Source organism: Pipra filicauda, unplaced genomic scaffold (genome assembly GCF_003945595.2).
Source record: "Pipra filicauda isolate LSUMZ 115617 unplaced genomic scaffold, ASM394559v2 scaffold10_size6260569_pilon, whole genome shotgun sequence".
Lineage (NCBI taxonomy): Eukaryota > Metazoa > Chordata > Aves > Passeriformes > Pipridae > Pipra > Pipra filicauda.
In genome coordinates, this window is record NW_024103541.1 from 6,140,179 (window position 1) to 6,167,361 (window position 27,183).

At 40.6% G+C, this 27,183-nt stretch overlaps 1 protein-coding gene across 4 annotated transcripts in view; it reads right to left on the minus strand.

Annotated features, from left to right (window-relative positions):
• NCKAP5 (NCK associated protein 5) overlaps positions 1-27,183 on the minus strand; it is a 350,456-nt gene that overhangs the window by 230,356 nt on the left and 92,917 nt on the right. For all 4 annotated transcript variants that reach the window (XM_039382174.1, XM_039382176.1, XM_027723607.2 and 1 more), the window contains exon 2: positions 17,963-18,036. In XM_039382174.1, the coding sequence (XP_039238108.1) occupies positions 17,963-18,036 (74 nt within the window). The remainder of the gene's footprint in view (positions 1-17,962; positions 18,037-27,183) is intronic.

Genomic DNA, 27,183 nt, shown 5'->3' on the forward strand with positions numbered 1-27,183 from the left:
AACATACACAGTGGGCACGGAGAAGAGGTACACAGGCAATTAATTCAAAGAAGGAGAAAGGGAAATACAAGGAAAATTCTGTAACAGTCAAATCTATTGCCACAGAAATTACTGTATTTATGGCAATGAAACCTGAAATTATAATTTGAAATCTTTAAAGCATATAGTTCATCTTCAGAAAAAAAACAAACCACTCAGAATATGGATGTGGTATACTCAGTCACAAGCAATTTTATCATCAAACATACAATGCGATAAGGATTTTAGCTTCGTGTAGTGGCTTAGACAAACAGCATGGGTAAAACCTTGGCACAGAGAAGAAATGAAAAGTCCAGAGGATTCAAGTGGGCATAATGAGAGAGCAGCTGCATTGTCTATTTAGAATAACACAGGCCACCAGGAGCCAAAAGCCTATTTAAAGGGGTTTATACACAATGCAAGGAAAATTATTAGAAGGTGAAACAGAGATGTACAGGGATAGCAACTGGTAAATGTTTGGCTCCAGTACTATGAAGTGAGATGAGGAAAAGAAGAACATTTCTTTTTGTTCTTTCACAGCACACAGCAGTGTTGAGAACTTTCCTTCTGTGACATATCCAACTTTTTCTTCCACATCTTAGTTTTTCCTTCATTTCCTTCTTATTGGCATTCTGATTGTTCCTAGGAATAATTTATGTTTCAGATGTGAACCGCCAGTGCACACACCACAGCAAAAGAGGTAGAAGTACTTGACTCTTCTTTATGAGTCATTAATTTCTGTACTTTAAAGATTCTCTCCTCTGGAAAAAAAACCTTCCCATTTTCATTTCAAGGGGTAAGTACAGAAGAAAAAGAAATTCTCAAACATATAGACAATTCCAGGATCTTTGACTTTTAGAAAAATTTTGCATACATAAGTCTTGCTACAGAACACCCAGTCTTTCTCTTAATGTTTAAATCATTTGAATATATTAAAACTATATGTAATTTTTAAAATTCCACTCACATCAGCTTGACACCGTATCCATTGTCTAATATCCTAATACTATTAATTCTTTGGTCATTCCTAGGAGTTTCTACTACACAACGTATATGAGATCAAAATATCACAGAGTTAGAACCAAGAAACAGAATTTTCCTGCAGTAATAATCCCTCTAGACCTTCTTCAGAATGGAAGCATAAGTACGAAACCTACTTGGCTTCTGGTTGAGGTTTTTACACAAATATTACTAAAATTGCCCTTTTATCATCTGATTTCTGAGCAGTGGCAATTCTACATTACGGCTCTGACAGCCTCAAATTCACCACCGTGCAGTTTCAGGTAGAAAAAGAGGCCTCAAACCTCCATGGAAACATCAGCCAAGAGGAGAAATACTATTCCTGTGTCTTATATATTAGTCCCAAGCAAGTTCCATCAGACCATGTGATTACATTTTACCTCAATAACCAAACTAACAGCAGCTACATACCATAATTTCTGAGAATTGGAGCAAAGCAAAAGTCGATTGGGTTGTTACGGGGTTTTTTTGTACAGCATCTCTTTGCAAGCTTTAATCCTGTGAACAACTACAAACTTGCTTAACTTTACGCACAGAGCAGCCTACCTGTTTCAGTGCTGTAACTGTAAGGTTAAGCAGGTGTTTAACTGGTTGAAAAATCAGGGTCTTAAGCTGAAAACTAATCAGTGTGAGAAGTGGATTTATGCGCAACACCTGGCTGCTGCTGCTGGGCTTATCTGTGTAGGGATTTATCTGGCAGAGTCAAGCTGTGGTGTAGCAGTAACACTCTACAACAGTTGTAACTAACCCTACATGGTTCAGAAGAGAAGTTAACCATTACTAATTATTACAGAAAGGGAAGTTCCTCACTTAAGAAAGAGGGTGACACCAAGTAACTGCAAAGCATACGTTTATACTTCAGCAGGCAAAACTTGTCAATAAGTGTGTCCTTCATGAAATTGACAGCAAAAAGGCAGATGAGGAAAAAGTTGAAGTGGGAATAACTTTTGTCCAAAACTCTCTAAAAAAGAGACCAGATTGAAATAGCCAAAAAGTACAACATGCAACATTTCTGAGACTAAGTCTATAAAGTTCCTGTCCAGGATGTTCAGTGAAAAGGGGAAAGTATATGAGAGATGCCAAAACCACCCTGAAGATTTTGTATTTTTCATATTTCCATCAGAGTTCTGCACTGAGCATCCAATTCATCCTTCATGATCAGCACACCACTGTGCTGGGGGGACACGCCATATGGCTCACCTTAACCGTGTAAATTGTACGCTGTGACATGAATGGAACTGCTCCATGGACACAGTCAATCACCAGTTTCAAGGATTTGACGGAACAGGGATTACATCACACGCTGCAGTCGCTCCGGGAACAAGCAGAGCTTCAGGCAGGGCCAGCACATAGCCAGGCTTGGGCTTCGTTCCGCACGCCTGAAATCCACCGGGCCACAACAAGCTCTGCGAGCGCTTTAACCTGGATGCCTCAAAATTTTATTAGAGTATTTGTAACACAATGGCGATCTAATAATGCACTTTTCAATACTACTTCCCTGCACAACACAGCAAATTTCAAGTTTTAAAAGAAACATGTAAATCTACAACAGCATGATGGCATTTTTATTCTTGCTACTGGCAAGCCCCATCTAATGCCAGTGGCATTAATCCCAGTGTTCACTAGCAAAAGGAACTAAGTCCTGGTAAATTCAACCAAGGGCACTGGTTGTTTTATGCTGAAAGGGAATGCTGTATTTAGCTTATATGATTTGTTTCCTCTTTGAAAAAAAATGGAAAAGCACTTGTGGTATTCACAGCAAAAAAAAAAAAAGTATTTTTGGTTCATCACCAATGACCAGCATAAAAATGCACTAAAAAAAAAATCCTCAGCATTCTGATTACTGCCTAGTTATTCCCCAAACACATTTAAAACTCTAGACTGCCCATTCCAGCATTTCAGTGCAATTTTTATTGACCTACTAACCTGTAACTCTGGGAAGCCTGGAGCTAAGAATGCAGTAATGGCTAGCAAATACAAGTCTCCAAACAGAATGTAATAACCTTAAGTAAACCACTGCCAAGCAAAAGTCCTGCAGATCAAACAGTTCCCACGAAGCCTTATGCTATTAACTAGCAAAAGAGTCCCATGATATCTCCATAGTCATGCACAATAACAGAGCACTGTGCTTCTGTTTACTTACATAGCTTATCTGCAATCCGGTAACGTATACAGCCAACCCCTCTGATGTAAATCACTTCTCTATTTCATGTTACTTCTCTTGTTAAAAACTTTGCTAGCTTTCTAATGATAAACAAGGGGCTTATCTGGAATATCTATTTTTAAGGGATGGGCAGTGAACACTTATAAAACCATTTCAACAAGGGAGTCAATTTTATATCATTACATGTGAAAAAAAGAATTGCTAATATACAAAATAAAGTTTGCAACATGGTATTTGTGCAGCTCTGCATTTCTGCTGCTGCAAGGCCCACTCACACTTACTCTACCGTATTTCAGTCATTCCCTGGGTAACCCCACCTCGGAAGATGGATAGTGGAAATAACACCCTGCTAAAGCCAAAGAATCTACATCTAAAAGCCTCACGGCCAGCAGTGGGTCACTCAGCACTCTGTTTACCTCACACCCTACTGCTTTGTGTACTTTAACTCCAACTCATTTCAGAAAGATCTCTGCCTAATAGACTTTTCCATCAGTACAACCTCCATCCAGCGATCAGTGCAATGTGACGGGGTCAAGCCTTAAACGACCGAGTGTAAATATAAAACAGACATAAAGCTCGTTAGGATGCTCCTGCCACAGGCACAGAACGGGAACAAAATCTGCATCCTCTGAAGCAACAGGGCTCGAGCGCAGACCCCGCGGGCTCCTTCCCTACGGCTCAGGGAGGGGGAAAAACGCAGGAAAAAAAAAGCGTGTTGCCATTCCGCGGCCGAGGAGGGCTGAGCCCCGCGGCGGGGCCGGACGCGTAAGGGGTGGTGCGGGCTCCGGGCGACCCGGGATTAGCGTGGCCGCGGGGCTCCGAGGGGCGCAGGGACCCGGCCATCCTCCCGGCGCTGGATACGGCGCGGCCGGCGGGGCGGGCAGGAGGCCGGGCCGGCGGCGGGATGCGGCGGCAGGTGCCTCCCCCCGCCCGCGGGCCGCGCCTGGCCCCGCACAGCCCCGCGCAGCCCCCGGGCCTCGGGCGGGGGAGCGGCGGGCGCCGCCGGGGCGGGCGAAGGGCCGCCGGGGAAGGGGAGGAGACGGCGGCGGCGGGGCGGGCAGGAGGCGCGGCGGGCAGGTGAGGGAGGGATGGGAGGGATAGGATGGGGGGCGGGCGCGGCCGCTCCTTACCTGGTGGGCGGTGGAGCATCCTGCTGCGGGCGGGGGCTGCGCGTCCCGGCGGGCCGGGGACCCCCCCGCCACCGCTCCCCACCTGGGCAGAGCGGCTGCCGCCCCCCGGGCCGGCCGCCCCGCCGCCTCCGCTCGGCTGCTCCGCTTTGTTCCGCCGCGGCGGCTTCTCCTGCCGCTGCCGCCGCAGCCGCGGGACGCGTAACATGTGCCTGGGGAGGGCGGGCGGGCGGGTGCCCGGGGTGGCACTTTCGGCGGGGCGGGGAGCGCGGCGGCCGGGCCCCTCCGCCCCCGGCCCCGCGGAGGAGCGGGGCTGTCAGATCCAGCCCATCTGCCGCGATCGCAATCGGTCGCAACTGAATGGCTCCGGCAAATCTGCGGCGGCAGCAGGGGCTCGCCGCGGCGGGGGGGTGGGGGAGGCCGGGCCATTGTCTGCGGCGGCCCCCGGGTGCCCCCGGGCTGGGGGCGGCGGGCGGGGGCTGCCTGGGGACCGGGACGGGCTGTCCGGGCGCCGCGCAGCGTCGTCCCAGCGGTTCCGGCCCCTGTGCCCGCGGGTCCGGGCAGCGCAGCCCCTCCGCCGGGGCAGCCGCACGTGCGTTTGCACATCATGGAGAAAAACCCTCCTTCCGCACAGCCCCAAGTGAAATGCGCATCTCGAGCTCGTACTGCCCCGGCTGTCCTCGAAAATTAGGAGAGAGGGCACGCGGAGTGGCAGAACCGCCGGGGTGATGACTTGGGACGTGCCAAGGGACTGGATGTACCCAGGGAGGTCCTGGCCCTGGGGCTGCTGAGGGCCTGATGTGCGACACGCAGGTAGAAGACTTCAGGTGGATGGAGATTTCTCAGGCGTTCATGGTACGCTTTTAAACCGAGTGTTGTAAGAAGAAACAGTTCCAAAAGAATCACTGAAAGCCTTGGCATCTGGTAGTCAAACATTGCAAGTAAAAAATTTTTCCTGGTTACAAGAGATCTTACGCATGATCTGGTTATTTGTAGACATGGTACGTGTAAGAGAACCTAAGTGTAGAGTGAGCAAGAATTCAGGAAGAATTTCCTGGTTTAACTAGAGAAAGCATGAGACAGATCTTTAAAACAAGGTGAGAAACCCTGGCATGACGCAATTGAGACATAGTGAGTACACTGGAGTAAAGAGACTGCAGGAAGCAGGGTGCAACATAAATCCTCGCGTATGATGCTGAGACAGGAATCAAGGGGTAGAGCTGTGTTTGTGAATCAGAGAAAGAACTACTGGAGAAGTAAAGCTTCAAGAATGAAAGTGGCAGAAGTTTTTCTGGATTTTGAATTTGGAGGTTTCTGAGCAGAGGAGTGATACACTCTCAATGAGTAAATCATTGGATAATGCTCAGGTTTTATTTAACAGATTGGCTGCGGCTGAAGACAATGCAGTGTGTGCCAGAAGGAACCTAAACTTGTGTCACTACAGAGAACAATCTTTGCAGCCAAATATATGGCAGTGGTGTCTTGAATAAACCCATAACCAGGTCTGTTTATGCAGATTTTCTTCCAGATTGGCAATTCCTTTTTCCCGTGTAGAATGGGAACCTCCAAAATTTCTTGAATCTTTCAAACTTATAAATTGGTCCTTTACAGGACAATTAGCTTAGACAGGCACCTTGCTCTCCTTATAAGACCCAATTGCTCAGTTTTCTGAGGGATGATTTAAGTCCCAGGCTAGAAAAAGTTCTTGGGTTTACTTCCGTGTGCTATGCTGTGAATCACAGTAAGATACTACAGGGGTGTTCTTACAACAAAACTGTGACAGAAAGCTGCAATAAGACAGGAACTGGGCATAGTGGCAGATAAGAGGTCATTCCCAAATCCAGTCGAATTTGGGGTTTCCAAATGGATTCTTACTCTCCATTTGAGCAGGGTTTCACCATTTAAACCATGATCCTTTGCAAGTCTTATAGTACTGAAATAATGTCTGCTGATGCGTTTTAATTGCTTTGTTGTGCAAGGAAATACCTTGAGCAACTCTGCAAGAAGTTTTAACTACTGTGTTTAAAATATGTTAATTTTCTGCTTAAATGGAAAAAATAATATCCCAATAAAATATAGTCAGACTATAATGCCTGTTGCTTCCACAGACAAACTAAACTGCCTACTCAGATTCCTTTCTAATTAGTGGTTGAGACTGCAAATGCTAAATGGTTTTAAAGACTTGGCTAACGTACGAGTGGCTGCACTGGATCTGCCCAGAAGGTCTGTGTAGCTCAGTCTCATTTCTCTTGAGTGGCAAACCCCAAATATCCAGGAGAAGATACATCACTTTGCCAGTGGCTCCGGCCACCTGGGAGCTCAAGGATCTCCTGACCCAAGCTTGCCCTCTGTGAGTTTAGCACATCCCACTAGCTTTCTTCCATGACTTCCAATCTCCAACTGAACTCACAGACACTTTTAAAATCTATGGTATCCTGTTGCAGATGCTCTGATCCTTGTTTACATGAAAAATCTCTTCCTTTCATTTGTTTTTCAATGTGCTGCCTGTTACTTTCATCTGGTAGCCTGTATTTCTTGCACTGAAAGAAGCAGCAGACAATCAGCTCCTTTCCATGCTGCTCACGTTTTAGCTCTGTCATTCCCCTGCCTAAGTTACTGCTTTTTCAGACTGAAGAGTCCTAGTTGTTCCATAAATGAAAACCGTCTTGTGCTTCTGATTACCCTTTCCTGCCCTCCTCTGAACTTCTCCAGTTTTGTTTCACCTGTTCTGAAGTGGAGGACCGGAACTGCAACTGGTATTCAAGATGCAGTAAAATCACTGGCATAATTATGGTCCCTTCGAGGTGTGGTACTACTTAAAATACTATCTTAGTCAAAAGTCTTTCTATCAGTTTGTAAATTATTGCAAGAAAGCTTTTATTTAAAGACCACATCTATCTTTCCTTTCCTGAATTCCTAGTGAAATCATGGAATGGTTTCACTGAATCTGCTGAATTAACCAGGACTAAAGGAATGAAAAAAAAATTTGCCAGTTCTTTAATTATTTTCAGGCCTGAGCTTACATCCACTGGAATCAAGAGTGACAGAATTGGTCTCCTACTCTGTAACTTGAAGTGATTTAGAATTAAAAAGAACCAGTATTTATCTACAACTTAAAGCTATAATTACAACTTGAAAGTGTTTTTATGCATATTGAGCTGTACTATATCTGACAGTTGAGATACTGTTCTTCTGTGTCTCTTTAAGATTAACAGTATCTCAGTTTCATACACAGCAATAAGTACATGTTCCAAATCATTAATTATTTCTTGTCCCTAGGCTTGCACAATTTTGTCTAGCATAGACATTTACAAGATTATACACCAGTCCTCAAACAAAATTCATGACTTGGCTTACCATTGCTTCGGAGTGATACAAAAAATGCAGTGCTCATACTTCAAAACACTAAAATGAAGTAAATGATAGCACTAGCTTGATACATTACTGGTAGCCATAGTTTTAAATAAAACAGCCTAAGAGCTGGCATGGACAGATGCGATAATTTTGGGGAATTTTTTAGTTTTCTCGGAGATACCAAACTACTGTTGAAGGGTCAGATACTTCCTATACTGACTTCTGATTCCCAACTGGCACAATGTGCATATGGAGGTGATGTACCGCTGCTCACTGTTGCATTTTGCAGCTCTTTCAAATGGGAGAGACCTGGAAAAGAACGGGCACGTTGATAGGTTGAAAGTGACTGATTTGCACAGAAATCAATAATGCAAAAATAACCGTGTAACCTTTAAGACAGTCTCTGCTTCACAGAGAAACTTCATACTTAAAAACCTGGGTGGATAGAAACCTCCAGAAATGCAGTTGTTAAGTTTTACTCACTTCTTTTCCTTTTATTAATAGTGATTTATTTGCTTACATAGGGCTAAAGCTGTGTATGGGTGATGTAATATTAGATTGTCAGATATTCTACCAAAAGGTTGCTGGCACTTAACACTGGTGGTGCTTCCAAAACCCTGTTAAACATGCGTAGGGTAGAAATCGCGTGAACTGACGTCATTTATAGAAACAGTTGCTCTTTCAGCCTGACACAGGGCACTGTTCAGTGAGACCTGAGGCAGCGCTGCCCTTTTGGGGACTTCCATTCAAATATGGGGACGATTGCCTGCACGTCCGGGAAAACTGCCAGGCCAGGCTACCGCACAAAAAGCTGTGCAATAGTAGCTGACAGGGACACTCATGGAGCGCCCTGTGCTGGCAGAAAAAGTCCATCACTTGAGGAGAGGTTCCAGAACAAACTGGTCCCCAATAACCATGTTGGAATTTCCCAGGACAGATAGGTAAGCAGGACTTACAGGGGGATGTGCAGTCCGGCTGCTGACTTGTGCTGACATGTGTTACCGTCAGCTCCTGGTGATATTGAGTATGTTCAGCCTAAAAAGGATTTTATGAAAGTTCTCCGTGGATCTCAATGGAAGTTTACAATTCCTTCATGGGAATTCTGAGTATTTTTTGAATTGGCTGAATATGGGGTCAAGTGCTGCCACTTCACATTTCTACATTGCAGGACAGAAGTGAAAAGAAATCCTGACTGTCCCGGGGAGAAGGACAACATTTGGCCATTTTTTCAAACATTTATAACAGTGTTATTAGAGAAGAAGAGAAGAAGGATTGAGAGTGCTTACAACCTCTGATGCATGTTTCTGGACCAGTCTCTCCCAGGGCTCTGCAGGAAGAGAGGTACTTCCTTTGCATTTGATCTCTCTTCCTCAACTGGGAAGAGTGGAAGACCATAAAAATACAGGAAGCCTTGCAGGAATCATGCCATATGTACTTGTTTCTCTCAAAAGGTCTTAGGAGGCTCACAACTTGCCTGGTAGAGGACTAGGAATGTAGCGGATTTATTCTAGCATTATCAGGAACTGAACTGGGAATAATTTGTGAGGTAGTTTCAAACATCCTTAGTACTGGGCAGTACAAGCACATGTCAATTCGGGCAGTACATGGAAGCAGATAGGCTTCTCCCTCTGCCATCTTTAAAGTTAAAGCAAGCTAAATATCCTGCAAACCTGGCATATCCTTACTGCTAAGCATTTGCTGGAGATCAATCTAGGTTTTCTATTTTTTGCTTATTTAAGTTATACTTTCTAGATTTTGCTTAGCTAATCAGGTGGTAATAAAACTAAAAGGCCTGTATTTTGCAAGCTTTTACTAATTTTTTAAAATCTCAGGGGAATATCTACATAAGCAAGAGACTGAAAATTCTGAGCTGTGCTGATTTAAGTAGGAAAAAAATATGCTCAAGTCTTTAATATGTGATGAATGCTGCCTTATATTTGAAACCTTGTCTCTAGTGGAATCCATTACAATAATGTTTATACAGGTTTATGCTATAAATGCACAATATTTTCCCTACAGCAGAATATGTTGGAACTTAATCCTGATTAGAAAAAAAAAAGTGAATGAGTGATATCACAGAATCTGGGTTGCTATATAAGAGTTGGACCCGATGATCCTAGTGGGTCCTTTCCAACTCAGAATATTGTGTGATTCTGTAACATAATTATGTCCTTTCATTAACAAGTGAAGCAATGGAAAATTTAATTTGTTAAAATAAAAATGGCTTCATATAGCAGGCAGAATTGACAGGAAGCACACCTTGAATCTCCTGCACCACGTGTGAACAGGAAGCCAGCCAAATCCTACAGAATTAAGGGAAACTTTGAGAAAGCTGTGAAATACCTCCCTCAGCTCTTCCAGCCCGACTACAGTCAGCATTGGAGCTAGGCAGGAGGTGAGGTGAGCCTCCTGGGTAAGGCTAGCTATAGATCTAAAACCCACTTCTGCAAAAATACACCCCACTACATTTGGATCTTTAGGTGCCAAGCACACACAAAGCCTGGACAGAGGTGCTGACAGTCGCAGTAGAAAGCAGGAAGATGACAGTGGATGGATGGATCAGTGCAAGCTTAACATTAAATAGCAGGAAGAGGTGATGTCATAGCAATATTTTGGTTGCACAGGTGTCCTGCTTTCAACTCTAGCAATATTTTTCCTTTAACAGGCCCAGCCAGATGACACAGGATCTACATCCATGGTTTTCTCTATGTTAAAAACTGTTGCATCAGCACAGCAACATCAATGTACTTTAAAACAAACTGCCTTGAGAGAACAGGGCAGAGCCCTTCTCTCCTTCTTCCTGTGCCACTACCCATCCATTGATCATTTACTTCATACTGTGGAGTGACAAGGGCCAAGGACAGGAGTTGCAGAGGACACTTCCAAAGAAAGGTCTCCTCTTCTACACCTCATCATGCTGTGAACTGTAAACACAAGAAAACATTACTCCATCACAGAACATGGGATAAGATTGCCACTAATCATATTTTAAGCCTTAGAACCTTTTAAAGATTCAAGCAGTGATGCAGGAACTTCATCCCTTAGACTGGAGTGAACAGGCTGACCACACACAATTCCCATGCTGTGACATGAGAACACAGCAAAACTCTGGCTTACATACAGATCTCTTGTATAAACTCCATTACTTACTTTTCTCTATTAAAAAGGAATTACCTTATTTCTTGTTTCATCCTTGGGGCTGAGGAGATGAAAACGATTTCTCACTTTGTGTGGAACAATGAGGCCCTGTTCTCACTTGGGGTCTTAAAACTCTGGCTTTAATGTAATTTAGGGGGGAAAAAAAAGGTTGACCATTACAGAATGAAATAGAAATGCTGAACGTGATTATTTAACTTCTCTTTCACGAGTTAAACTGATTCACAGGGAAAGGTGCTAACCCAACTCGCATGACTTCATGTACAATTTCTCCCTGGCCTCTTCTACATCTGCCATCAGGACTGCCCTGTTTGTAGACTTCATTAGTGAAACCGATCGGTGAGGTACCATTCCTTAAAAATAACAAATTCATAAATTCTCCATTTCTTCTTCCATAAACCCACCACCCCATCTAAAACTGCATCTCACAGCCTGTATCTGTGCACTGCTCATTTCTATAATGCATTTTGACATCCTGTGTTTTTAAGAACCCAAATTCTCAGTTGTTGCCTTGATGTAAATCCATAGGTTTTCCTCTGCCAAATAGGAACCAGGCCTTTGTGTAAAGATACAGTTGGTCAGTTTTAGAGAAGACCTCGGGGAAATGTCACTGTTACTTGTACAAACTATTCTTTGCTCTGCGAATAATGCCAATAAAATAATTGGGATTATCTGAGGAGTGAAATATGATTCAATTTGGATAAGCATGGCTGTGCAAAGACATTAGTGGAAGAGTAAACAGCACCAAATAATAAAGAGAAGCTACAGACAGTTTCCATTTGGAAAAGTTTGATTTTTAAAAAAGGAGTAGATAATCAGAACACCATTTGGTAATTGCGTATTCATTTCTTGTAGATCGTTACGTTGATCTGTTAATTGGCTTCATATCTGAGAACTGGGGAGTGTGATGTTTCAGATGAGCAGGTGCCCCAAGGTTTCCCCACATGGCCAGACTTTGGGGTCAGCCCGTGTTGCCCCACGCAGGGACGCAGCAGTTGTGCAGCGCGTCCGTGGCGTGCCTGGTGCTGCTACCTGAGCTTCCCTGCACCGCAGGGGACACAGACAAAAAACCTGCCACTTACACTTAGCTGCAGATAAAATCACCTCAAAGCATATTTTTTTTCCCCTAACCCTAAATAGCCACTACAGTAATATGTATATCTGCATACACAGAAGAATTTGTTCTTATAAAAAAATCTAAAACAAACGCGGAACCATGCCGGGATTATACATTTCGTTTCCCAGCATACAAATGAGGATCTAATTTATCTGGGCTGTTCATGCATTTTGCTTTTAACAAACACCCATATGCCAAATAGACCTTCCACATACTTCCCTGCTGGAGTTTTTTTTCCTTTCAACTTGGTAGGGAACATTTGTGATCCTTATTCTACCAAATATATCTAAAGAATATATTTTGCTCAAGGCCTTCTATTTTATAATTTAAGAGAAACAAATCAATTCATGGCTCCAGCAGTCTTGCTATTATGACAAGCATGCATCTGTGCAAAAATATCCCAATCCCTAATTAATTACAGAATGTTATTAAGATTTAAAAATTTAACATTGGTTAATTTATTTAATTTTATAAACACAGCCATATGAAGTTACTTTTTAAGGACCACTTTTGCATCTTTTGCTTGCAATTTTAAAATCTGGGTAGTTTAGCACAGATACAGAGTTATTTGCTTGTATCAAGACTGTTTTCTGTTCAGACGGTTCCCAGTCCTTTATGTAATGACTTTAATAACTAAGGCTTGACTCTTCACTCCTGACTCATGCAGCACTGATGGGCAGTGTTAATGGGAGTTTTTTCCAATTAAAGGAAACAGGCTGAGAGTCATGTTCTCTAAAATTAATACTTGCTATGAATGTATAATGCCAAAGTCATTTTAGGTCATATTTCTCATATACCGCAGCACATTGAGTTGAGCTTAATTTTAAGTCAGCTTAGTAAATACTCCACAAAAACATGCCCTGTCAGTGTTAAAGTGACTCACTGTGGAAAGAGATTTACTTACTGACCAGGTAAAGAGCTGCACATAAAATTACTATCAACTTTATTCAGATGAGGACAATTATTTTATATGACTAATTAGTGGAGCTAATAAAAAAATTGAACAGGTGTAAACTTCTGTGAGGCATCTATATTTGTCTGAAAGACAGTGATCAGTCTTGATTTGAACATTGAGATAAATTATACTCAAATATGCACTGCTTCTGCTGCAACAGCAACAAGTGGCCTAGCAGCTATCCAGCCTTTTCCCTTGGTTACATGATCAATATTTATAGTGGACTTACTTAGTCCATCAGGTTCATTTGTAATCTTTAAACTATCCTCTCTTAGTTTTCTATGATCCTATTAAAAATACGATTTATAAGGCAAACAGTAAAAACTTTGCTTTTCTCTATATTTGTTAGTCAATCTAACCAAGTTTAGTCCTGACGAAGTATCTTTAGCAACGTGCTGCAAGATGGGCATTGTACCGGGGAGCCAAGGGAAGTGAGCAGTTCTCATTCACAGATAGTACAATGGCAGTGCTTTTTGTGGCCTGTAACTACGTCTGCACTGCTCACTGAACCATCCACATTTACACTCATCTAAAGAAAAGCACATTTGGCCAAAAATCAGATACATTTTTAATTGGTATCTTCATGCGCATATTTAAACACTAATCCTTGGTAGAAATGCTCATCTGAAGCAGTACTGTGAGCTCTGTTACAGGAGTTGCTAACCTTTACATGATTTTTATCTACATTTTTTGTGGTTTTTCACACCTAAAGTCACAAATCAGAAGCCTCAGCTTTAGAGAGACGTATATGATGTTACAATGTTAGTTGGAAGCATCTGAGTACCCGTGGTGACTGTGACCCCTAATTGCTAAACTCACCTCTGCTCTTCCTCAGTCAGCCCCAGCTACAAATACTAAGGAAACTAAAAAAAAATACATCAATGTTTTCATGGATTTTACAAATTTACCATATATATCCAGCAGTGCTGTGGAGATGTAGGGGAAAAAAAACCACAACAAAACACCACCCCAGCAAAACAAAACACTGACAAAGAGATGAGAGACAGGTGTTAGTGGCTAATAGCACAAAAACACCTTTTTCCTGGCTTTATCCATTACCAAGATGATGTGACTAGACAGGTGGATCAAGAAGCAAAGTAGAAGGAAGCTTCATGCTCTTACCACACCTGACCATACCACACCAATCTCTGTCCACTGATCTTAGACTACAACAATTTTGGGAGATTATTAATTTCAAATGCAGTCTATTACTCACATTAGCATCATAGGCCAGAGGCAACTTTTGTTATGAGAAACTTCAAGACTGGGTTAAAATGAGGTTTTGGCCCCAAGACCTGGCTGCTAAGACCTTAATTCCCCTTGGGCCAAGTAACTAAGCCCCTGGCAAGAAAAAGATACTTGTGCAGAGCATGACCTTATTTAGCTGGGGTAGCATTTGTTTTTTTTCTCAGCCTTCATTACTGTAATATCGTACATAGGGTTTTTCATTTGTTTGCCATGCAACTTATTCCCTTAAGATTAGTCTTTTTCTAGTCAAGCAGTTTAAAGCTAATCACAGTTGTTATTTTAATCTGTGCTCACCATTAAGAATTCTTGCAAAGCTATTTTGTTTGTTAGCAATTACGGTCTCCCAATGGAAGTTCATGATTACAGCAAAAGCAACCTGTTTAATACTTGGCACCTCTTTAGTACACAGGCATTAAAAACAGGAGAACAGAAGCATGCTAATACTGCTGATGAAAGCAGAGCAAATTACATACTCCTTTGAAAACACAGCACTGGAGAAATGCCATGCAGTTCTCATGTACATTTCTGCTCCCTCCCTTCTGTGTTTTACATTACTGTAATAAGGTAAGAAAGTGCTGTTGAGCCTTCATTCATTTATTATATGATGGTCATGTCTGAAATGTAGCATATCCTCATGTTTTCACCAAGGCAGCATTTATTAGTAGCACTACTAATAAAATTCCCTGGAAAGGTCTTAAGACCAGGGTCTGACCCCTGCATGTAGCTCAAACTGCTACATCAGGCAAGCATCCTATGCTGAAATATGACTTCTTTCTTCTGTCAAGAGGCTTAGTAATTGCTGCCACTGATCTATGCATCAAGACTTAAAAATTATTATCTACTGTCAAGGTCAATTAGCAAAGATCACAAGAACAAATTTTTGCTTTTCATGTTGATTGTCCATGTGATTCTACCATAAAAATTATACATATTAATACCCATTAGCTGAGTTCAAACATTAAATGGGTGTGTAAGAAAGAACACTGCAAGGGGATCCCCCACCCCTGACCCAATTCTGTCCTGTTTAAAGTTATTTCCAGATGAGATAGGGCAGAGAAATCTAAAATAATCTTTTTTTTTTCAAACTGATACATGGGGATACACAGCCACTATTGTGCATCACTTCCAGTGATAAATGTTGGTGATTTACACCGACAGGTCAAATTTGTCTCACATTGGATAAATGTATTTTGTTTAAACATGAGAAAGGGGGAACCACTGACGAGTCAAATATGCCATCATTTTCATCATTCTTCATGTGAAAATAACTACTGTGAAATGTTCAGTATAAGAAAAGCTATGTTAATGAAGTCTGCATCTTCACAAACTAGTGAGGTGCCTTCACTCATTGTCAAGGTTTTTAAGGACGAAATATCTGAAGTTGGGCTAGAGGTCTGTTTTAGTAGAAAGCTATAAAACGTGACCTAACCATAGTCAGTTCTCCTGGGACAGCAATTACAGCAATAAATGTTTCACAGTAGATGCTAATGCCGTGTATAAACAGTCATCCCCTAAAACAAAAAGAAATTTTGGCCCCCACGTCTTTTTGGGTCCCATTGTACTTGTGGAAATGTAAGGGAAATGTAAAATTGATATGCACACCATGACATCGGCTTTAGTCTTCTCTGTCTTAGCCTGGCCCCTATAAATCTGTCCCGGCTGTAAGTAATGCCGAAGGAGCTAAACGGTCACAATTTGTGTCTGTCGTTTTTATGAGCTCGCCTGGAGTAAAGTGGGGGTTATTGGTCAATGTCAGGTTCAGCACCCAGTGACCCACTGGGTTAAAATCATGGTAGTCACAAATCAAGAGCATAATGAAGTCTGAGAAGACGGCTATGCTGATTTATTAGGACATCTGTCTGGCTATAGACAGCCGAGCACTGCCCCTGTGTAGTGCCAGCTATTAGCATAATCCTTGCCATGAAACTTCTTAGAGATTTAAAAGAGAGAAATAAAGTGTTCAAAGCGGACCGGCAAAACCAGAAGGGTTTTTCTTGTAATGCTCATTACAGGTCTTAACTTTTTATGCCAACACCCCACAAAAAGAATGAAAATAAATTAATATTAAAAATAGATTACTGCTTTGAGTTTTCCAAAACCACTGAATTTTCAGAACACATCTGAATGTGTTCATAATAAAGTGAAGTCACTACCCCTGCTACTTTTCAAAGACTTTTTAATGTTTTAAATTTTTATTATTCATTTATATTTAACCCAGTGGTGTCATCTGCATATAATGTTATCACCTTCATTTTTACAAAACTAGTCTCTGTAATCTTAAATGAAAACTTGGGGGTTTTTGTGCCAATTACTTTGACTACTTTTTAAAAAAAAGGCAGAAATTAAGCACAAACTTTCTGAGTTTCGCATATAAATGAGACTTAGTCCATATTATAATGCTGTATGCTGTAAATGCCGTAATGCTACTTTATTTCACATAGGTCAAGAGGTTTGTGAGGTGCATATCAACTAGTATTGGCATGTGCAAAGTTAAGATTTTTTTGTACATGAGAGGCATTCAGCTGAAAAATCAAACAGACCATTATTTCTCCCTTGATCAAAACTAAGGTGAAATAGGCTTCAGTATGAAGATTAAATTATTCCCCAAAGATTACTTTATATTTGACTATGTATTTAAAAAGATTGTCACTGCTCATATGTTCTTTAGAAAAAAATAAGTTAAATATTGCACTTGAAAAAAACTGCTGTGAATGTTGAAAGTGTTTCATCACTGGTATTATTCCATTTCCACTGTATTAAATGTTAACTTAGACAGGAGTTAAGCTCATAACTAGAAAAAACATGAGAGAGTGAGTAGTTAATAAATAGGTGCTAAATACTTCAAAATACGAGGTACAAGCAAACACTGCCGTTGTGCAGAGCTTTTTAGACCAGCTATGATAATAACAATTCTATACAAATAGAAAGTCTGGAAGAATTAATTCAAAAATTAATTCAAAAATTATCAAGATACAATTAACTCATTAAGGCTGTGAGACTTCTGAGGGTCCTGAAGATTAGGTAATTTCTTTGTTAGCTTTTATCAATAAAATTCCTGTTGTAAAGAGGAAACGACATCTGGAATGAAGGGAGGACCCTTTTGCAAGAGCTGAGGACCTCCATCTGTGAGTAGATGACAAGTACAAAACCAGAGGAGCGCACAGAGGTTTTAAGGTCTTACAACCAACTTACAGAGGGTCGCAGAGTTAGAGATCTTCAGAAGTGCTTGTGAAGTTATTTGCTGTAGGCAGCATGGAAAAACACACTAGCATGTGAGTTTGCTTGAACCTGAGTGCCCTCTGCTTTGCTTGAACCAGAGAGAACTCTGCACAACATGAACAGAGAAGAAATAGAAAATCTGGACTATCAAGAGCACTGCAAAATTGTAAACCTGTGTTTATTTTAGTTTCAAGACTCCCAGTTGCTCATGCCACTGTGCTGACGTTTGGGCTGTAGTTTGTGTGTCATTCAGTAAAAACACTTATATTCAAGAATATAAGACAATTTATTAAATTCCGTCCATTTAAAAGAATCTGAAGTAGAGTTAGCATCCATTGCTTAGAAACTTTAACATGAAGAAACCTGTGCATGTATGTAACTGCCCTGATTATCAAAGGCAAGATTCAACTTGTGTGTGATGCCCTACTTATTTCATTAAATAAGATTTGCTAGTCTGCAAGGAATTAAAAAATGGAGAAGCTGAATACCCAATCATTTATTTTAACTCAAAAATGAAAACTATGAAATGCAGTATTTTTTCCAAAATAGCAACATAAATAAATGTGTGTGTGCATAGTACTTGCCTCCATAAATTCCAGCGTTGTTCTTCCAGCTGAGTCACTAAATGCTCTATGTATTTATTGGAGTCCATATATTCCTAAATGAAAAATTATTAAAAGGTTAGCTTTTGAACATCGAAAACATTTGTAAAATGAGTCAGTTTGTGGAGTCCACTTTCATTTTGCTCCCTAAGTTATCCCAAGTACATAGAAATCACAGTGATGTAAAAATCTAGATTAAAGCCACTTTGAGATTCATACCATGCACTTTTCAGAGATTATTTGAGTGGAAGACAAAAGGGGCTGAGGATACACAAGCAGCACAAATGAATTAGTGAACATGTAACTACGTATCCCAATGTAATCTAAGCCCAGAAAAATCTTTCCTGAATCCAGACTGAAAAAATAACTTCTTAGCAGCGCAGTCACTGTTTCAGTGCACATTTTGTTTACTTTAGACATAAATCAAAGTGAACTGAATATTTGACTCAAATATTTATTTTGTGGACAGTATGAAAAATATTATAGCATGTACCCTATTTGGAAATGAAGCTATAATTCAGCTCCAATATAATTTTCCAGTTCCACTTTTGCAGATGCTATAACTTGTGATATAAGCTATATGAAAGCCCCGTACTTATGTCTAGATAAATTTTTGATAAATAATCTCGATCAGATGAACAATTTGGATTTTTTTCTTATTGAAGCCTGTTCTTTAAACTCGATGCAAAGAGATGATGTTTATTCTCAGCAGAGAAATCTATCAGTAATAGAAATATACCACTTCATTTCCAGGAGGAAGGGGAACATCAGTGTTATTTATATCAAATATTTCAGAATGAACCCACAGAATAACATGATATGATATGATATATTTGTATGACAGCAGTACCAACACGGCCACATTACTATTATTCTGAAAGCCTATCAGTAATAATATAACTCTCCTGAAATATCTCAGCAAAGCAAAATTATGTCTCAAGCCTCATACTTCAGGAAATAACAAGTTTTGGAGTACTATATAGAAAAGAATCCATCTTCACTTTCTGGAGAAAGAAGCTCCATTTTTATAGCTCCACTATTTTACCTTCAGACTCATCACAAAACCACTTTGTGGAGTTCTTGTTTGTGTTAGTAGTTGTTTCTTTACTATTACTATTTGTTTTGTGTAAAAATAGGGATTTTTACACAGGAATATGAGACAGCCACCACAGGGACACTACTTCATCATGTCTTCTCAAGGTAAAGATAAATGTTAGCTGATTGTAATGACCATAATATTTTAAAAAATATACATTTTTATTTTTCAGGACTGGAATTGTTCCAAGTTTTTATTCCAAGTAATTATTTTATTGTTCTGTTTGAGAGAATTAGTGAGTGACTGAGAGAGCAAGAGAGAGAGAGAAAGGTTCCTCAAAGGTTATCATGACACAAAGCATCTCATCTGTCCCTGGCACAGATGAGTTCAACGATGCTCCCGAGGAGCCTGTGGAAATGCATCTCAGTCATATCCTTGAAAAGCTTTGGTTATTGTGAAAATTTCCATTAAACTCTGAGGCTGCCCGAAGCTTAAATTTTATTCTAATTGCTCTAAATAGAAGTATCTCGTAGATGTTTCTTTCAGAAAACATTAAATAATGTAAATCCCAAGAAACACCATCGACTTCAGTGGCAATTAGCAGCAAGCTTCTTCTAAGCTAATATAAGTAAAGTCATTCTGCAATATTAGAGTTCACAAAAATATACTGTACAAATAAATAATGATGATTAGTTGCAGTATCAAGTTCTTTAAAACAAGTTGCCTTTTTTAGTTAATTTTTTTTACTACAATGAATCTGGTATAAATTAGTATTAATACCTTTACATCTTTTTAATGTAATATTAAACAATATTCCTGATTTATTCATCAGTGCACTTTGCCCTACAGGCAGAGATAGGATCAGCATTTTTATTCTGCATAATTCTACCACAATAATGTAAAAAACTCATTCTGAAGCAATTTTCTCAAAAATATTGTCTAGAAATAAAGACAATGGGGAAAAAGGAAGCAATATGTTTATTTTGTATGACTGCTGCTTTAATGTTGAATTTTTCCTGTGGCAAATCAGAAATATTATTCTGTTGCTCTTTGAAAACCTGCAACTCAGGAGTATGTGATCTGCCAGTGTGAAAAAGTGATGTAAAAAAATCAACCATGATTTGACCAGAAGATCGTGGTTAGCAGTACCTCCTTTCTTCTGGCACACTCATGTGCCAGCTGTGTCTGAAACAGGCCATCTGCTTCAGACATCTCTGTTCCTAAGACCAGGTTTTTGCTCTTTTCTGTTATCATCTCTCCCAAAAGGCCAAATTCTGCAATCCCTGGATCAGTACCCAGTGTCATCATTTTCTCAATGTGAAGCAAATAGCAAACAGTCACTTGAGATTTACAGCAACTTTTTGATTTAGAATAACCTGGCACATTCAGTGATAGCAGAAAATGTGAGTAAACCCCCAAAGTAATCACACTTGTTTATGGTTGGATTCAATGACCTTGAAGGTCTTTTCCTGCCTACATGATTCTATGACTCTGTTTTCACAAAGACAATTCACACAATTCAGTAAAGTACCAACATTTCACAGTAACCAATAGATCACATTGAGAGGGGTAATATAAGTATTTTATGTCTTCCTTGGAGCAATGTCAGATAAATGCTTGCACCATGTAGGCTTTGAGTGGCATGGCTAATTGTGGAGTCTGAAAAATTACATGGACCGTCATTTTCTGATGTGAGCATATGACTCCAGGAGTTTGCATTAGTGGAAGGAGGATCCAAGTGACCCACAGATACATGAGAAAAGTACCTTTTCCTTATCAAAACAGACACAAGATACAATAACTGAGTAAGCATAAGAATCATTGAGGTAGACACAACTGGTGCTTATAGTAAACACTATTAAGACAAATCAATCAAATAGAAGAGAAAGGCCGTGAAAGCACAGAGGCCCCAGGGTTTCAAAAGGGGGTTACAATTCTGCCTGTTAACCCTAGAAGGCTGGACACTGAGCACCTGCAAAGCTGGAGGGAGTAACGCCGTGTAAGGCCAAGTCAACATTTCCAAAATGATGCAGCATTTTTAATCTGAAGTTGGAGACTTCGAATTAGAGTATTTTTATACATTTGATGACATTACATAGCAATTGTGCTGGTTGTAGAATTGCCATCCATGCTGTTATTCACAATTGGACCAGACCTTGGCAGCCTGTGCTGTGCTGGCTCTGCTTTGAGTCCCACTCCAACCTCCAGTAGTTCCTCCCAGCTTGCAGGATTACTGAGTTCGTGATGCAAAAAAAAAAAAAAATCCTTTTCAGCATAATGAGTGAAATCTACCCCTTTTCTTCTCAATTACTTTGCTTCCAGACAGGAGAATTTCACTCCTTCCTCTATCCTGTGATGGCATATAACTCCACTGTTTTGAGGAAAAAACCTTCTGTAATACGTTTAAATGCAGTAGAAAATTTTTCTAACAGCTGCCTGTATTCTGGCATGCAGAAGGAGTTGGTATGCAAATGTCACATACCAGCTCATCTAATTTAGAGAGCATTAGAGAATTGCTTTACCCAAATTATCACTGGTTTGAGCTGAAGCACAAGCCTACAAATACACCTAAATATGTTTTTCTGACAGAACTAAATATCTCGTTTTGCAATGCTTAATTGTTTTGCTATTTTTTTTTATTTTTCTTTTCTTTGTTAACTGGACAGCTGTCAGGAAAAAACAAGGAAGAGAAAGGAAATGAAGTGCCTCCACTGAGGCCCAGGATCCACTGCTCAGTATTTTGGTTGGTTACATGGGTATTTGTTCTGGCATATCCATATTGTTGTGCTGGGCAGGGTATCAGAAATTATACAGCCCACAGAACATTTTCCCATCCATTGTTACAGAGCAAACCCTTAGAGTAACCTCAGGCTTGCAGCTCAGGAGTCCCTTGCTGGAAACTGGAGGTGATAAATTCAAGCTAAAGAAATAGCTCGTAGTCTCTGCCTGTCTTAAGGAACTTGCACAGCTTGGTATCAAAGAGAGTTTAATGAGCTTAGCGATATGTGAAAAGGATTAAGGATACCAGCAAATCACTTGATTACGTACTTAATTCAATAGGGCTACTCACGTGCTGGAAGCGACCACGTGGACCACGTGCTTCGGTGCTGCGCTGGGCAGGGGGCATGGGGAGGTGGGCAGGATGGAGTGGGACTGGGTCAGCCTGCAGCAGGGACACCCCAGCTCCCCTAAACCCACACACCTCATCCAGGCATGCAGGGACATGGCAGCTGCCCTGCCTGCCTCTGCTCTCCCTGTCCCGAACAAGCCCTCAAGCTTCCATCCAGCCCTGAGTGCATGGCTAGGATGCCTGAGCTGTGCAGAAAACAGGAAAACTGGGACACAGACTAGGCAGACCAGTTTTGAATCAGGGCTGGGAAGTAAATGTTCTATTCAGCCCTGCAGAGCCTGAAGCATCCCATTCCTCTCTAGCGCATCTGACTCCGCTCCCAGTTCGGTTGGAATGGACACTGCCCAGGCGGCCCTAACACACTGTTCCACAACACTACCCCTTATTCCCTTAAAATTTCTATGTGGACCAGACAGGAAACCACCAGCATGGATTCAGGCTCTTGTGCTTCACAGAGGAAGACATTGGGCACTGGGGAGTAGAGAAAAACACCAAACGAACAACCTGACAAGCACACAGACAAGTTCCCCTGAGTGTCTGCAGCCGTCCAGCCCTGGAGACCGGGAACTCCACGGAGAGCCCAAATCCATCTGTTACAGTTCAGAAAGTCGCATTTTCACAAGGAATGGTTATTAGAAATCAAACAACAACAAAGCTGTCTGCAGTCAAACAGCAGACTGTTGCAATTAGGAAATGATGTTAACAAAGCAACAAAGGGGATATATAAGCTGTTACATTAAGTGTGGAGACACAAGTCATTTTCGAAGGATCTTGGAAGAGTGCCCTGGGGTAAAGCTTTAGATCTAGGGAAAGTGACTTCAGAGACTATTATAACTTCTGTAAAATATTTATTTTTGTTTTCATCCTGCTGCATAAACCTCTGATAGAAAATACTCTTTTCCAGCAGCCTAAGAGGACATATGTATATATTTATATAAATGTATTCTTGTCTGGACTGTTTTTCACGTATGAAACAAAAATAATTGAGATTTGAGTGAGCTATCTGCTGCACACTAAAAATGAATCAGGTACAAAAAAGGATAAAACCTCTTTGGATTAATATTTCTGTCACTCTCTTCAATACCACACCTGGCTAGACTGCTCACCTTTGGTCTTAAATAGCAATGAAAGCAAAACTGTGTGGCTTAGGAAAAGATGATCTCTAAAAACTGCTATTATTTCTGATTTATTCTTTTTCTACCTGATTTCAACATGTTATTTTAATTGCCAGTTTTATTAATAACTGACATTGAGAGCCTCTGCAGTGGAGCAGAAGGCTGACAAGAGCCCTCATGCACATTACATCATTACAGTAAAAACAGTAATGATTATTTTAATAAATATGTTGAGCAAATTTTTTAATTGTTCAACATCACTTAAGCCTCAGTGAACAGTTCATATTGCATCTCAGCTGCAGTGATCAAAACTGATTTACCAACTCATCTGAAGCCAGTTGTTTTTGTAAAAAATCAGCTGGGTTTTCCTCCTGCTGCTGCCTGGCTTCCGCTTTGCACTCTATTAACAGGCACGATCCAGAGACGGCAGCAGAGTTTAATAAAGCCTGAAATAGCACAAGCTCGTTAACTGATGGACAGATTCTGCACCCTGTGCTCTCTGAATACAGGGATGCAGGGATAGTTCTCAGAGGAATGCTATCCAGAGCTGCAGCTGGCACACAGAACCCCGCTGCATTTGAGTTTATGCCAGTTTGTCCCTAAAAAAAGTTCAGGCTCAGGTGTAAAATGTGGGTACCCTGGTACTCAGTGATACCTGATGGGGAGAGAGAATGCTATAGTTTTATGCTATTTTCCATTTATGCTATATTTCCATAAAACAATCTGTTTTCCAGTAAGACATTTTCGACCAGCAAATCTCATGGCTCAGGCATGCATGTGCAGGAGAACTGTAAGGACCACTATTCTGCAAGGGCTCTTCCCTGCCTTAGTAGACAAGGAGGTTCTTTGGCAAGAATCATCACCACCACCATTCAGATTTCCAGATGTTTGGCTGGTTTCGGTAGTTATAAATAGATTTTTTTGTACAAATGCCTTTTACTCCAAAAATTTAGCATTCCTGGAGCCTGAAAGTATCTATGGGCCATGGGAGGTTTGTAATTTCTACTAAATACTGGGCAAATTATTCTATTTGACTGTGTAAGGAAAGGAAACTGGATATTTTGTCCAATAGGCAAATCCATGCCATTTTTAGCTGATTTTCTTTCCCCAAAAGAAGTATAAATCAGTAAAAGCAAATACAAATATGGAATTTATTAGAGTCGTCTTGAAATAGAAAAGGATGATATCATAGCAATAAAGTTTGCATTTATTAGTCATCCTCTAAATCATTGAGCTTTTAATACACATTAACAGCTTCTTTGAGCAATAGGTAGGAGGAAATGTCCCCTACAGCATCGACAGGTGGATGTCAATGATTTATATTTGGGGCCAAAACAACCTCCATAAAGGCCAAGTCTCCATGGATACCCATCTGTCCTGAGTGTCACTCACCGTGAATGAGGTTCAGGTGGCTTGTTAGGGCCTGATCCTGGGGGACAGGCAGGGAATAAGAACCACAGCAAATGCAGATGACAGTGCAGAGTATGGGTTGTGCTCACCTGTGCTAGTCCCAGAGGAAGGAAAAGCACCAAGAACTCTTTGAGCTTCTAAACTACCAAAAAGTCACAAAACAACATTAGAGCAGCCAAAGATTTCAGCAGGAAATTGGAAAAACCTGCCTTTTTGCCAGGAATATGGACAAGTGGTTGTATCAGAGCACCCTGATGGTGTCTCCTGTACAGGCTGGGGCTGCTCTCCCATTTACCTCAGCCTATGGAAAGTTCTTGTCCTCAGTGAGTATAAAACCTCTTTATATAGTGAAATAGAAAACGAACAAAGTGGAGCTTAGCATAGTGGTACATGTGAGAGTTCCTGGTTGTTAAAAGTTATTGATGACCGTGTGTAAGTTAAGGAGGTGTCAGAGTGGCACAAAAGTTTATAGCCCGGCAATTCCACAAATGAAAAGGTGACTGTTATGTAGGGCAACAGGAATTTGCTATAGCTAAAACAGGCATTCAGAGTTAAAAAACAACCACAAAAAAGAGTGCAAGAAGATGTGCAGATTTTATGAGTTTGCTGCTACACAGTGTGTATATTTACATGAAATAATTAGCTGTAGTCTTGTTTATGTCAAATCCAATTTACATTAATAAACTTCACCCAGCAAAGACACCAATGCTGTATGAAAATGCCCAGAAATGTTAGTAGCCATAATAATGCAGAGTAAACACTAGAGCATTTAATTAATCAGTTTTTGACATTAACAAGTAATTACAATTTCTGAATAATTTCTGTGATGTTTTTTGTGAATATAAATTAACCACAACACATGGAAGAACTGCTGATAGGAGACATCTGACTTACGTAGACATATGGCACTTGCATGTGACTTCCACTGTCTAAAGAAGACAGGGAGTCATAACAAGTATAGAAAAACATTCCTTGAATCTATTGTAGAGTTGTGGAAATTAAATTCTAAGGTTATTACAGATATTTGGGATTCACAGATAAAGACGCTTCATTCTTGGACTGTATCAGACTTTTTAACTCACTTGGAATAACCACTGTCATCCATCCAACAATAAATACCTCAGGACCTGAAGTTTTCTCTACCATTTTCTTTAATTGCTTTGTTATCACTTGTCCTCACGTTTATTCTGTCAGCTTCTGATGAGGAACAATGTGCATACACACAAATCAAGCCTATTTCCATATGGGTTTATTTCTCCTTAAAAACAATCTAAATAAAGAAGCAGTAGATGCTCATTAGTTCAATCAGTAAAATTCCATAGTAAAAAATACAAAATATACACTATATATCATAGAATCATTAAATGGCCTGCTTTGGAAGGAACCTTGAAGACCATCCAGTTCCAAAACCTTCTGCCACGGACAGGAACACTTTTCACTAGACCAGGTTGCTCAGCTCCATCCAACCTGTCCTTTAACACTTGTGGGGGTGGGGCATCCACAACTTCTCTGGGTTCACTTATTCCAGTGCCTCCTAATATCTAATCTCGACCTACTCTCAGTTTGAATCCCTTCCCCCTCGTCCTGTCACTACATGCTCTAGTAAAAAGTCCACCTCCCTCTTTCTTGTAAGCTCCCTTCACATACAAAAAATATATAAATATAAGTTTAAAAGTCCAACACAACACTGTAGGCATATCAATCTGATGATCCCAAAATATGTCCAACCATCAGCAGACAAAACAAGATGAGAAAAAGTTCTGAGGATTTCCAGCTTCTGATCCCTGCTCTAAGGACAAGGGTAACCTGGGGTTTAGCAAAATCTGAATTACCAACCCTTTAGTGTCTGTATTGATGGAAAACAGGGAATCTGGAGATGAGCAGAGAGAAGGTGATGTACCGCACCGGAGGCTGGAACCTCTTTCCCAGACAGGTTTTGCTTCCTTTCTCCTACCACCGTCTTTTGCCCACCTGCCACACTCTGGTCTAGCCACAAACTTTTTCACACAGGAGAAAACTTCTTATAGCACATTTTGAAAATTAATCTCTATATCAATGACCCTGTTTGCAACATCTTACCAATGCATAGAATCATAGAATCATAGAATCGACCAGATTAGAAAAGACCTCCAAGATCATCAAGTCATATATATAGTCAAGAAAAATTTATCTCCAAGTTAATAAGGTAGCATTGCTCAGGAAATCTCAGAAGCTGTTTTCAGTATTCCACCTCTTCCTGGTACACAGAATTTAGTGGAACTACTTACATCCATCCATCTCATCTGCATGATACGTAAACATAAATACACGGAAAAATGATGGAACATGCAAATAAATATGCTTCTAAATATCCCCTGTTCATTGGTTCGCTTTTTCACTCTGTGTTTGTACAGAAAAAAAAAAGAAATTAATCAGAAGCTAACACACAAATAAACCTCTGCATTTTCATAGTTTATTACAAACAAAGCAGGAGCTATGCTCACAGGAAGCTCTGTCAGCTTGTGGTCTGCCT